This window comes from Fukomys damarensis, unplaced genomic scaffold (genome assembly GCF_012274545.1).
Source record: "Fukomys damarensis isolate Sample0158 unplaced genomic scaffold, DMR_v1.0_HiC HiC_scaffold_19, whole genome shotgun sequence".
NCBI classification, from domain to species: domain Eukaryota; kingdom Metazoa; phylum Chordata; class Mammalia; order Rodentia; family Bathyergidae; genus Fukomys; species Fukomys damarensis.
In genome coordinates this window covers 55,048,411-55,062,606 of record NW_022900931.1, presented here as the reverse complement: position 1 = coordinate 55,062,606, position 14,196 = coordinate 55,048,411, and the positions used below count along the sequence as shown (strand labels likewise).

The following is a 14,196-nucleotide window of genomic DNA, read 5'->3' as shown; positions in this document are numbered from 1 at the left end:
CATTAAGTTTATTGGTACATTTAAGGTAAACAACACAGTTACATTCATTATTGGGATCTTGTACCTTTAAGTATGATATATCTTGGTTCTTATTTTTTCCCATTCCCCTGCCCTCCCTTCACCCGCTTCACCCTCCCCTATTTACAAAGACTTTGTAAAAAAGAAAGAGCATTTATTTGGGGAACTTTCAGACAGATGTTGGGGGGAGCTGTGGTGCCCCCATAGTGGCTCAGGGCCAGGGCTGGTGGTTTGTTAAGTGCTTTGAGGAATAACCTAAACACTTTTATCAGTGCCTGGGAATGTTCAAGGCCCTGGCTGGGGTTCAGTCCTGCAGGGAAAACATGTAGCTGGCCAGGTCACAGAGTGGTCAAGGCGCTCTGTGTTTCTCCATCCAGAGAAAAAAGCGGGGGAACTGGGGATCCTACACGTAGCCACCCCCCACCACCGTTGGCCACCCTGACTGTGCACCCTGCCAAGGAGTCCCCTGCAGCCCAGCCTCCAGCTGTCTCCAGCCCTCTCTGTGTTGGTCTTGATCTTACAGTTGCCCCCATGATCCTCCTGGAATCGCACTGCGCCGCGGCCCGTGACACAGTGCAGTGTCTGTGCGTGGTGAAATCAAACCCCGAGCCATCTGTGGCCTTCGAGCTGCCATCTCGCAATGTGACGGTGAACGAGACAGAGCGGGAGTTCGTGTACTCAGAGCGCACTGGCCTCCTGCTCACCAGCATCCTCACACTTCGGGGACAGGCCCAAGCCCCGCCCCATGTCATCTGCACCTCCAGGAATCCATATGGCACCAAGAGCCTGGAGCTGCCCTTCCAGGGAGCTCGTGAGTGCTACGGCCTTGGGGTGGGGCTGAGGGAAGGAGGGGGCTGCCTTGGATCCTGAGCCTGGGGCAGCTGTGCAGATTGATTGAGTAGCAGAAGACTCTCTGTAGCTGGTGCTGGGGTGCTGCCTGAGTTTACCTGCTCTGGGCACCCCCAGTAGCTGAGGGATAGCACCCAGGTACAACCAGGGGCTTCCATGTTCACCAGTCAGGGCAAGGATGTGACGGCTGTGCAGATGTCGGACTCTCACCCCACCGAGTCTCCTGAGAACTCAGGTGCCTTGCTCCCTGAGCAGCAACCCTGAAGCACCTGGGTCCTCTCTGTCCTCAGACCGACTGATGTGGGCCAAGATTGGGCCCGTGGGGGCTGTGGTTGCCTTTGCCATCCTAATTGCCATCGTCTGCTACATCACCCAGACCCGAAGAAAGTGAGTGCGTGTCAGGGCTGATCTGGGGATGGGGAGGCTGCCAAGGGTGCGGACGAAGGTGGGAGGTTGGAAGTGGGCAAGAGAGAGCAGTGTGGGGAGGGTGGATTCTGCGCTGAGAGTGCTCCTCTGGACAGGAGATGGGCCTTGTGCCCCGCTGGCCAGGTACAGGGCCTGGCCGAGCCCCTTGGAGGCCATTGGTGAGCCGTTTGCCTGCACTCAGCACTCAAGCCTCTCTGCCTCCAGGAATGTGACTCTGCCCATCTTCAGCCAAGGCAGGAATCCTGGAGGCAGAGGGGACACTGAGAATATGTTCTGAAGAGTGTGTTTGCTCGGTGTTAGAGAGAGGGGTAGGAGCCACTCTGGGGTTCCTGGGGCTAAAGCCCAAGGTAGATGGAACATGCAGAAGGGGTAGGGAGAGGGAGACCTGAGAGTCCCACTGGGACTGATGTGTCCTTCCCTGCAGAAAGAACGTGACAGAGAGCCCCAGCTTCTCGGCAGGGGACAACCCCCACGTCCTGTACAGCAGCGACTTCCGCATCTCTGGGGCACCAGAGAAGTACGAGGTGAGGACCAGGGCCCCATGGCTCCAGGCTAGCCAGGGACCTGGGTGCCAGGGATGCTGAGGTCCTGGTCAGGGACCATGAGGCCAAGGGGCAGAGGGGGGGAGGTCAGGAAGGAACTGCGGAGGGCTGGGTTGTCCCTGGAGACTGGCGGGGAGGTGCCAGGCTGAGTTGTGAGGGAGTGGCGGTGGGGCCCTCACCCTTCCTGCCTGTGTCTGTGACTGCATTTCCTTCTCCAATAGTCCAGAGAGGTCTCTGCCCTGGAATGTCACTGAGAGCCCCAGGAGGTAGGTTCCGGGGCCTCAGTGTGCCTGCCCCTAGGCCTGCACGGGCCTTAGGGTGGTGTCCATGTGTGCGTCCTCGTCAGGCATCCGAGACAGTCTCTGGTTAAGTCTGGTCCCGCCCAGCAGCCCCAGCCTTGTCTATTCTGTCCCGCTGCTGCTTCTGCTGTCTGTAGCCATTGTCCTGTGTACGTGTGTCTCAGCGCCTTTGAGATGGGGGACGGGGTGTGAAACATGGGGTGTGGGGGGGCCGAAGCTGCACCTACAGGGTCTCCCAGAGGAGGCGAAGAACTTACCAAAGCAGGCATTTGCAAGCTATTGGAAGGATCTGGCCTAGGAGACTGAGTATGGTAGGGGGGTTCCGGGTTGCCTTGTGTGCCCCTAACATTCCTATGTTGAAGCAGGCATCATGGAGGAAGGGACTTTGGAGGCAGATTTCAAGCTCCACGGTGAGGAGGTTGTGGAGTTGGGGCCTCAGTGCTGGCAAAGGCCCAGAGTAGGATGCAGTTGTGACTTGGGGTGTTCTGGGATGGAGATCCTCAAGAGACACGCTTGCCCCGTGCTTTGGTGCTGGGCTCTGGGTGATGGGGATATAAACATTCCAGTGTTGGTGTGGAGAAAGTTGGGGAGAGGGTCCTGCTGATGAGTTGTCCCTCCCCTGCCCCCATAGAGCGAGAGGCGCGTGGGATCTGAGAGGAGGCTGCTGGGCCTTCGTGCAGAACCCCCGGAGCTGGACCTGAGCTATTCCCATTCAGACCTGGGAAAACGACCCACCAAGGACAGCTACACCCTGACGGAGGAGTTAGCTGAGTATGCTGAAATCCGCGTCAAGTGAGGGAGCGGGGTAGCCCATGTGGCCTCCGCCCTCAGGACCCTCACTGGCCCTCACTGGCTGCGGGCTCCCTTCCTCCTCACAGTGGTGGGGGCTGGGACGGAAGAGGACGGGGCAGGGGACAGTGCGGTTCTGGGGCTTGGCCTCCCTCTCCTCCCCAACTGCCCCTTCCTGCCACACTCCCACTCCCACATTTTGGCTCCCCTCCACCATCCTTTAACCTCGTCTGTCGGTGGTGGGGAGCCTTGTCTATCCGTGTTATTTATTGCTACCCCCTGCCTGGTCTCCTGCCCCCACACCTGGCCCCAGGACATGTACAATAGGGACACGAAATAAATGTTCTGATGCTAAATGCCAGTTTAGATCCGATGGCTTTTGGTGGGTCTTTGGGGAGCCTGCCATCCTGCTGTTTCCTGAATGGTCCCAGGGATTCACCTCCCTCTCTGCTGGACCCTGTATGGGGGTGAGGGCCCAGGGATTCCGAACATCAGCTTGAGTCAACCACCATTAAGTTGCCCCTTCTCTGGCAGCTGCAGGCTTGGCCTGATCTGGTTTCTGGATGATTTCGCTCAACTCTCGTTTCTATTTCGGCTACAGCCAGGTCATCTGACAAGGCCAGGCTCACTCTTGCAGGAGACTCAGTGAAAGGGGCAGGCTGCCCCTTCTGAAGGACACACACGCCCCACTGCCACAGCCCCCTGCCACTCTGTCATCCACTCCTGCCTGGGTCTGCTCCCTGATAAGACCTTCTGGTCTGGGCAGATGGAGTGGGACTGACAGATCCATGTATCCATGAGCGTCTCTTGCTTGGACGGCCACCCCTCACCTTCATGCTGTGCTCTGCCGCTCCAGCCTTCCGAACAGACGTAAGGGGCCAGCTGTACACTCAGGATCTTTTGGAAGCTCAGGCTGTCCTGAGAAGGGACCCCAGGACAAAACTGTGAAGATGAGAATACTGAGGATCAGAGAAACTAGGTGATGATTTTGCCAGGATCTTGACGCCAAACAATGGAATCTTTAGACCTGGAGGTAGCAGAGATGAGAGGGGGCCAAATATGCTAAGCACACACCCAAGCTCAAAGCTTTATGGGGGGAGGGTGGCCAAATGGGGCATTGGCCGCAGGGCTCAAACAACTGGTCCAGACAGTGACCAGGCTGCTGCTCCCGGAGCAAACAGAGAAATGGGTTTCTATCGATTTTGCTGGGGAGACCTAAAGTCTTGTAATTCCCACTGGCCAGGGATGCAGTTCCCCAAAAAATGTTTCTTCTTGGATGGATCTGGACTACCAGGTGGTCACCATCAACTGTGGCATTTCGGTCCCTGGCACCATCATCCTGCAGGAGGCGCCACAGCCTTGTACTCGGTGGGCTCAGGAAGTGCTGGCATCAGCATCCTGTATTTGCTTCCTGGCCTCCTGATGGGGCTGAAGGACTCCAGGGCTTGAGCTGCTGAGAGAGCCTGAGGCGGCCCGGAAGAAGCACAGACCAGCTCCATCCCTGAATCATAGCCTCGGGATTTTCATTCATTCATTCCTTAAGTAAGAAAGCATTCATTTCTTAGATGACCAGCAGGTCTCTGTGTCGAGCTGAGTACAATCTGACCCAAGGATTAAGGCAGCAGAGGGGACAGACACAGTATGAAGACAGAGATGCCAAGCGCTGATCCCACATTAGTCATCCTTCAGACATCTGCAGGCCGGCGAGGAGGGTCAGTGTTTCAGCAAGAGCAGCCGTCAGGTCTGGGGGAGGCAGCCCAGGCACCGTTAGCATAACCCACACAGCAAAGCCAGTGGGAAGCTAACAGGGTATCACCCAGCGGCGTGACCTCTAAAATGAGTGATCTTAAATTGGCTAAGAGCAAATGAAGCTAAAAGGCTTATTTAGTTTTTTCTCATTTCATGTGAACATCCTGCTTTGGTGGTTCTTATCAGGGTTTTATGATGGGTCTGTTGACCCACCATGCTGCAAAGAGCAAGCATTTCCTCTGCCTGGAAGTGCCTTTGGTCCAGTCAGTGTCCCACCATGGTGTCCCCTGTCTGTCTGTCTCAGGACCCAGAGCAAGACGTGATGTGGCCAGGCCTTGGAGTAGTTCTGCACTTTTTCTAACACACCTGTCAGGAATTTAAAGGGCTAGATTCACTGGTATAAATGGTGTCATGGCTAACATTTGTTACATGCTCACTGTGTGCTACACAGTCCTGTATAATTTATCTCAATTAACCTCCATTGACGTTCCCTAGTGACTATGATGATGATTCCCACAGAGCAATCACTAGCCAGTAGCATAGAATTTCAGGGGAACTTGTTAGACAAATTCCAGGCCCCACCCAGAAATGTGAGAGTCAAACACTCCAGGGAGGGCCCTGGCGATCTGCATTTTGAGGAGTCCTGGGGTGGGAGAATGTTGGTGCTCTGTGATGTTTGAGAACCCGGAGTGGCTAAGCACAGTGAGGTCAAATCACGCTCTGCAGCCCCAGCCCCTAGCTTGGAAGCCATCCTCCACCCACTGTGCCTCCCTGTTGCTCTGGTGAGAACCACCAGCAGCTCACAGGCCCCTGGGGTGCTGGGGAGCAGTAAGAATGAAGCTGTGGGCCTGTAGACAACTGAGGAAAGGGGTTAAGAATTGGGGAGCCTGGTTTTTGAAGTCAGAGTAGCCAGGACTGAGCGCAGGTCCTGGGTTTTCCCTCAGTGTTGCAGGGAAGGAGATCAAATAGTCTCTCACATACTGTACTACCCAGCCGTGACGTGTGACAAGTGCTCCCAAGGACAGAGGGGGCCTCTCAGAGAATGCAGTGGAAGTGACCTGGGGCTTCAGGAGAGGCTCAGCACGGAAGGAGGTCACACTGGTGTGAGGGCCTCAAGAGGAAACATGTTTGGTTAAAGCAAGGCCACAGGGCATGAGGTGGGGGGGTTCTCTCCTCGGCCCGGGGTGGGAGTTTCCTCCCGGGTCCTGTGCACTTGCACTCGCTGGGCCAGCCCTGACACACGGACAACAGATCCTGGCTCCGGCAGGTCTGGCCTGGTAGGAATGCGTGCTGAGGACTTCGGCCTGGAGAGCAGTGTCAATAACCAGGGATGGGAACAGGGAATAACTTCGGCTGTCCAAGTGCAGCTCAAGGGAGCAGCGCCGTGCTGGTGTGCAAGATGATGCGGGGAGAGGGGTTGCAGCACGAAGTGAGACTGATGCTTTTGGTCCTATTCATGCTTCATTTAGTATGTGTCAGAATAAAAGGAACCCAGCACCCCAAACTCATGATCTTCTTCCTCCTCGTCCTCTCCTTCTTTTTATAAATTCTCAGGAAGAGACTAAGTTTAAAAAAGTTAAAAATCAATCAAGTGATTTAAAGAAGTGTATGAAATGGCGGAGAAGTACTCCATGGTGTATAAATACCGTATTTTATTATCCATTCATCTGCGGATGCACAAAAAGGCCGTTTCCAAGGTTTAGCGAGTATAAATTGTGCTGTTATAAGCACGGGCATTCCTCTGCCATAAAGAGCGATAAACTTGAGGCATTCCTGAGTATATAATATTCCTGAGACCATAATATGAAGTGAAACAAATCAGACACACGAGCTGAAATATCACGTGGCTTCTTTTACAAGAGAGGCCCCAAATATAAATAAAGAGCAAAAGAAAAGATAGATAATAGGAAGTAGGGAGACCTATTTCAGATGGGAAGAGGAACAAGAGATGGCAGGGAAGGGGGAGAGGAGGTAAAAGGGGATTAAAAAAAGGAGTGAAGAAAAATATGGAAATAGAGACTGCAAAAGGGGACTCCTGAGTCCAAAGGAGCAGGACGGGACGGGAGGGGCGGGGGACACAAAAAGAATTAGGATGTGTTATGCACAGGTATCAACTTCCTATAAATATAATCATTGTGTACGGCAAATGTGCACTGATAAAAAAATAAGTACATTAAAAGACAGAAAGAGAAATACATTAAATGAAAAAGTTTCAGGTGGCTCACAGATAGGATCAAAGTCCTGAAAGCGGCAGGCAAAACTCGAAAGTTTGGGAAACAGCGAAGCAATGAGATTACTCAGGAAGGATTCACTCCCTCCGATGCACAGGTCAGACCCAAAGTCAGTTCGCGCTCTCGGACTGTCTGCCTCAGGCTCCCCAAGCACCTCCGTGTGCCAGGCCTGTGGGTGGCCCGAGGAGAACCCCTTGCTGGCCTCCTGGAGCTGTCACCGAGAGGCAGAGAGGAGGAGCAGGAGTAGCAGTGAACACAGTACAGTATTCAGGTCGTGAGGGAGGAAAAATGAGGTACAAGTGGGGAGAGGGGTGCGGGGGGAGGTCCAGTGTGCTGGGTCAGGCTGTGCTACTTAGGGGGAGGGAGCAGTTGAGTGGAGACCAGAGCAGGGAGAGAGTTCCACGGGATTCTGGGAAATGTGGGACCAAAGAAATCCAAAATTGAGGTAAAGGCCTGTGGTGAGAACATCCTTGCTGCATTTGTGGAACAAGAAGTAAACCCGGTGCGTTGGCTCACACCTGTAATCCCAGCACTCTGGGAAGCAGAGGAAGGAGGATTCCAAGTTTGAACCCAGCCTGGTCAACTTAGCAACTCCCTGGCTCAAAATAAAAAATGAAAAAAAGGCTGGGAATATAGCTCAGTGCAAAGGCCCTAGGATCGATCTCCAGTACAGAAAAAAAAAAGGAAACCAGTGATCCTGAACAGAGTGACAGAGCCGGCATAGCTGCCCTAGAGAGAGTGGGATCACGGAGCATCTGGAAGGCCACAGGGAGGACATGAGCTCTGGCTCGAAGCTAATCGGGAGTGAAGAGAGGTACTCAGAGGGGCTCTGGAGGGGTTTGAGGCCTCGCGGAACCACTGACAGCCAGGTGGGCAGTTAGCAGGTGAACCACGGGAGCACGGAGAGGGTGTAGGAAGTTGTGGGCTGTACAGAGGAATTGGATGGGGATGGACAGGCAGAGGGGCCAGGAGGAACTAATGCCCCAGAGGAGGGAGAGAGAGAGGAGTTAAAGGTGACTCCCGCTGCTTGCTTAGGTGCCAAAGAATGTTTGTTGGGTTACGCAAGCGTGGTCCACTCTGGCAAGTTGAGGCTCAAGCAGGGGCCCTGGGGACAGGAACGAGTAATAGTGCCCTTCCCTTGAGAAATGCCAAGCTGGACAAAAGAAATACCCATGGCACAGTTCTGAAACACAGTGACTCATGGCGAGGAGGCCTAGAGACAGGGTTAGATGCGAGAGATGAGCTCTGGCCGGCCTAGAATAGAGATGAGCGGGCCTTATGGTCTAAGGCGCAGCCACCGGCAGGAAGGAGGACACCCCGTCACCAGGCTGTGGTCGTGACAGGCCTCTTTGGCCCTCCCTCCTGCCAACTTCAGTTGGGTCTCAGAGGCCTTTCTGTCAAACTCAGGCGTGGGCTGAGCAGCCAGAGGTGTGGGAATCAACGTCACAGCAGAGTCAGGTCTTCAGAGCACGCAAGTAACGGCAGCTATGTTAGACAGAGCTGTCATTTTATCACAGGTCTAGATGCTCCACGACGGTCACCGCGCAAAGCCCTTCACACACTTGTGATCACGCAGCAGGGGATCTGGCAACACCCCCGTGAAGAGGGAAGTGCCAGCGTGAGCATCGGCCTGAAAGGGAAAATGGAGTGGATGTCACAGCTGACAAATGGAGAACAGGGATTGGAACCCAGACTTCCCCTACTGTGGAGGGGTCACATACGGGACCTCACTGACCCTTGAGAAAGGCACTAGAATCATTCCCATCTTATCGAGCTGGGCAGGCGGTGGCTTAGCAGGGAGTGGCAGCCCAGGGCTCACAGGTGCCCTCTTAGCTTTCTGACTGCTCTGCTTCCCGGGTGAGGAGGTGACACTCAAGTCACCCCAAATGGAGACCCCCCCACTCATCGCAAGGAAAGACGGAAAGAAGAGGGAAGGCGCCAAAGCTGCCTTGCTCAGGAGTTCTGTCCCCTTCCCTTGCCTCCAGAAATCAGTTATAAGCCATGAGCCTGTCAACCAGTTCCTGCAGTCACAGGACCCTCAGCGACGCCTGCCTGCCATGGAGGCTGGCAGAAGCCTCAGACTTTATCTTTCCAGGCGAGGAACAGAGACTGCAGTGCCAAGGGTCCCCTTGCCTGAGATGTTTGGGGCTTGACCCCCGAACCTGGAGTCCCAGGCTGAGATTGCTGGCTCCTTCGTTTTCTTATTAAGCCTTCAATTTTGAAATAATTATAGATAGAAGAAGTTCCAAAGATAGAACAGAGAGGTCTGCCGTGCCCTCCACCCTCTTTCCGCTCCGTGGTTCCTCCTTACGTAATTATACTACCATATCAAAACCAGGAACCTGGCATCCCTACGGCGTGTGCGTGGTTCCACATTCATCTTGTCACATATAAAACCACCACCGCCACCAACATACGGGATCGCTTGTGTGGCCTCCTACACACTGCTCCCTTCACCCCTGGCAACCAGCAATCAGCTCTTCACCTCTAATTTTGTCATCTACAAGAAGTTACCATGTGTGATCCCCTGAGGCTGGCTTTTTTCACTCAGCATCATGACTTTCAGAATCCTCCAAACTGCTTTTCTGGCAAGTATCAATACTTCCTTCTTTTTAATCAACCTCATTTCTACAAGTTCCACGTCCACAGATTCAACCAACCACGGATCAAAAATATTCAAAAATGAAATTGCGTCTGTACCAAAAATGTAGAATTTTTTCCTTGTCATTGATTCCCTAAGCAGTGCAGTGTTAACAACTATTTACTAGCATTTATATTTTATTTTATTTATTTTTTGGTACTGGGGATTGAACTTGGATCCTTGTCCTTGCAAAGCAGGCGCTGGAACCACTGAGCTAAATCCCGGGCGCCACCATTTATTTAGATGACTACCAATAGTCTTAGCACCTTTGACAAACATCAGCTAGCACGTAGTTAGTTATGGACGTTTAATTTTGTTCATTGATCTATGTGTCAGTTTTGATGCCAATACCATTTGTTTTTATGTAAAATGTTCTACATCACTAACTTCGGTTATTTTATCTGTGTAGTATATTTTGAAGCCAGGAAATGTGATACCTCCAGCTTTATTGTTTCTTCCTTTCTAGAGTAAATACTTAGCACTTAAATTTCCCTCTTGTGCTTAATTTGTGTACTCCCAAAAATAATATGTTGTATTTTCATTTTCTTTCAGTTCAAAATATTTTTTTATTTCCCTTGAGATGTCTCCTCTGGTCCATGGATTACTTGAAGTAAATTGTTTAGTTTCCAAGTGTTTGAAGGTTTTCCTGTTATTTCTGTATTATTGATATCCAATTCTATTCCATCTCGGTTAGAGAACATACCCTGTATGCTTTAAAGTATTTCACATTTCTGAGGTTTGTTTTATTGTCCTATATATGATTCACCTTGTTATATACTCCACATTCTTTTTGTTTGTTTGTTTGTTCATTTGTTTTTTGAGACAGGGTCTCACTATGTAGTTGACACTGACGTAGAACTCAATCTGTAGCCCAGGCTGGTCTTGAACTCACAGCGATCCTCCTGCCTCAGCCTTCTGAGTGCTGCGATTATAGGTGTGTGCCACCATGTCCAGAAATACTCCATATTCTTGAAAAGAATATGTATTATACTGTTGTTGAGTGGATGGTTCTATGTATTTTCATTAAATTTGTTGGTTGATGGCATTGTTGAACTTACATAGACCCCTGCTGATATTCCACCTCGTTATTCTACCATTTATTGAGAAAGAGGTGTTAAAGTCTGTGATTATAATTGTGAATTTGTTATCTTTTCATTACTATTAATTTTTGCTTCACACATTTTTATAGTTCTGCTGTTTGATGCATACATATTTAGGCTTATTATGACTTTTTTGGTGGATTAACCTTTTCCATATTTTATAATGTCCTTCTCTGGCCTTGATAAGTTTTTTTTTTACTCTAAAGTCTGCTTTTTATATTTTTAATATAGCCACTTCAACTTTTCTTTGCTTGCATTATATATATGTTTATATATATATTATATATATTTGTGTGTGTGTGTGTGTTACCAGAGATTGAACTCAGGATCTTGCACTTGCAAGGCAGGCACAGTGCCACTGAGCCAAATCCCCAGCCCTGCATGGTATATCATGTTAATTATTTTACTTTGAAGTTATTTTCTTATTGACAGAATAGAGTTGAGTCATGTTGCTTATGTATTCTGTCAATCTATGTCCTTTAAACTTTGTATCTAAATCTAGACCATTTGTATTTAACATGATTACTTATATACTAAGGATTAACTATCTGCCATCTTTTTTTTCTTTGTTCTTTCTACTCTTAATTTTACTGTTTTCTGTTTCCTACTTTCTTGTGGATTCCTTGAACGGTATTTTAGAATCACACTTTTATTTATCTGTAGTTTTCAAGTGTATCACTTTATATAACATTTTTTTTACTGGTTGTTCTAGGTATTATATTACACATAACTTCTCAAAGTCTATTGGTATCAACATTTTACAAGTTCCAATGAAGTGTAATAGTTACAAATGCCTTCAAGGCCATATTCAATTTTTTAGTCTATGTTCTCTGTTCAGAGCAGCTAATTTCTGTGGTTCTATATTCTATTTCACTGTTTTTTTCCTTCTACATCATTTTACGGATGAGCACAACTATTAACATTTTTATTTCAATTTTTGTGTCTTCAATTCTAAAATTTCCATGCAATTCTGTGTATTTTCTATTTCTCTGCTGAAATTTCTATTTTTTTCACTTGTTTTAAGCATGTCTGCTGTTTTGTTTTGTTTGGCCTTGAACTCACCCCGTAGCCCAGGTTGTCCTCAATCTCATGGAGATCCTTCTGCCTCAGCCTCCTGAGTGCTGGGATTATAGGTATGTGTGAAGGGGCCTGGACCAGATACAATACCCAAGGGCGCCCTCCATGTTTTACTAATGATCTGGGCAGCTCCCAAGCCCATCAAGTTGATAATTAACCTTAACTGTCACAAATAGAGCCCTGACATTTTCACTATCATGGGTCTAGATCTCATCTGAACCTTATACCTCAGCAGGCATCCTCCCCACTGCACGATGAGATAAGGACACTGTCTCATTTCCTCCACAGGGGGTTGTATCCCGCTTCTCCACTCAGGCACCCTTGACACCTGGGCTGGAAGGGCTCCTCATTATTGCTGGGCCACTGACACCACCCTGTCTGGGGGGAGGGTGCTTCTTCACTGCTTCCCTCGAGGGTCCAGCGATCCTTGGGGAGGGGTCTTGTTACCACTAAGTGGCGAGGAAAGTCCTGACTCTACCAGGCCTCCTCTGACAACCCCCTCCCCAGTGAGGAGCAGGAGGACGAGGAGGATGAGGAGGAGGAGGAGGAGGACGAGGACCTCATTAGCACATGTGGTTCACACCGATACTGAGGGGAGGGTGATCAGAATGGGTGAAGGTCCCAGCTCCACACTCGGCCTTCTCAGGCTCCAACTGGCACAAGGTTCGTTGTCGTAGCTTGGTGAAGTGAACGTCTAGGTACCCACTTAGCCTTTGCCAACGCGTATGGGGGTGAGGCTCTGCTGCCCCTTGTCCCCATGGTTGGTGGCTAGAGTAGAGCACTTAGTAAGGGAAACAGTTCTATCTCTTTAAGATGCCTTCCTCTTTATTCTTTGGCTTTAGAAAAAAAGCACAGTTTTGGTGGCACACTTCTTGTCCAGTTGTCAACTTCCCCAGTGTCTAGTCTGGGCACATGACACAGAAAGAAGAACTAGGAATTCGCCACTTGGGTTCCAAGGTTCCCAGCCAGTTTGCCTTCTCTCCACCTCTCGGAGCTTTTTTTTTTTTTCCCTTCTTTTTCAGTACCAAGGATCGAATCCGGCACCTTTGCACTGAGCTACATCCCTAGCTCTTTTTTCATTTTTTAAAGCTTGAGACAGGGTTTCACTAAATTGCTGAAGCTGGGCTTGAACTTGCAATCTCCCTGCCTCAGCCTCCCACAGTGCTGGGATTACAGATGTGCTGTACCACATGCAACTATTTTTATAATTACCAGTAGTTTTTAATGGAATGTAGTTGTATTTAGGAAAAACAGCTATCTAGTCCTGTGTATTTGTGGGTTTGTTGTCCATGGATTCAACAAACCACAGATGGTTGGGTGTGGTGGGTTATAGTGTTATAATGATAGCACTCGGGGGGCTGAGGCAGGAGGATCACTGCAAGTTTGAGGCCAGTCTGGGCCACGTAGTGAGCTCAAGACCAGCCTAAACTATATATCAAGACAAAAAGAACGAAATACCAAAAAACAAACCACAGATCAAAAATGTAGTGAGGCCTATGATGATTGCATCTGTACTGGAAAGCGGACGGAGCTTTTTTCTTTGTTATTATGCCCTAAACAATACAGTGTAACAGTTATTTACATAGCATTTACTTTATGTTACTTTATCATAAGTGATCTACACTGAGGCTTTGAAGTGCGCAGGAGGCCACATCACTTATATGCAAAGACTACGTCATTTTATATAAGTGACGCGAGCAGCCTCAGATTTTGGTATCCACAGAGGGTCCGCTGATCCCCTTGGATGCTGAGGGACAACTGCGTATCTTCCCCGTCTTCCCAGAGCATTACCGCTTGGTGAAGAAGCTCTTTGCGTTCTCCCCATCCCCATTTGCGTGGCTTTGGCAGCTGCCTGGCTCTGCTCCTGAGACACTCAGTGACTAAACGCCCAATAAAATGGTAAGATTTCGTTCTCAGGACTTTCCCACTCGCAGACACTGCACACACGACACCTTCTCCTTTCCTTCTCTCTCCAACCTCTCCCTCAATGCTCAGTGCCTGTGGTCAGAGGCCCCACTGTTCCCTCCTAGGGTGGACACTTTTGTGCCGACCTGCTTCTTTCTCAGGGGCTGGCTGTTCTAACGCTCGGCTCGAGCCCTTAGCATTTCCCGAGAGCTGGGTATGGAGGCGCTGTGGAAAAGCCAGCTTGAAAGCTGAGCTGATACTAAAAATCCGTATGCTGAGACTAAGACTGAACTACAGACACCCGAGTGCTCCTTCCGGTCTGATGCCAAGCTCACATCCCCTTCGTGGCCTCTCTCCCTTGCTGGCCAGGTCACGACGCCTGTGGTCGCCCTCAGAGCCACAGAGTGGCAGGAGGTGTGGCCAAGAAGGGTGAAAATCACTCTCTGAGGCCTCACTGTAGTTCTCCTTTCACTCTTAGAGCCTGCCAGGGTCCCTGAAGAGGGAAGACACCAGGAAACAGGTAAAGGCTATTTTTTCTCTCTCTCTCTCTTTTTTTTTTTTTTTTTTTTC

At 50.0% G+C, this 14,196-nt stretch overlaps 1 protein-coding gene across 5 annotated transcripts in view; it reads left to right on the top strand.

Moving 5' to 3' along the window:
* LOC104863740 (myelin-associated glycoprotein) overlaps positions 1–14,196 on the top strand; it is a 35,933-nt gene that overhangs the window by 9,274 nt on the left and 12,463 nt on the right. For 2 of the 5 annotated variants that reach the window (XM_010626340.2, XM_033765727.1), the window contains exons 8-11: positions 542–829; positions 1,158–1,254; positions 1,718–1,817; positions 2,766–3,289. In XM_010626340.2, coding sequence (XP_010624642.1) covers positions 542–829; positions 1,158–1,254; positions 1,718–1,817; positions 2,766–2,930 — 650 coding nt within the window. In that variant the 3' untranslated portion in view covers positions 2,931–3,289. Of the gene's footprint in view, positions 1–541; positions 830–1,157; positions 1,255–1,717; positions 1,818–2,056; positions 2,102–2,765; positions 3,290–13,333; positions 13,621–14,104; positions 14,147–14,196 lie in introns of those variants that run through there. The other 3 variants (XM_010626341.2, XM_019207777.2, XM_019207779.2) reach the window with 3 other exon arrangements.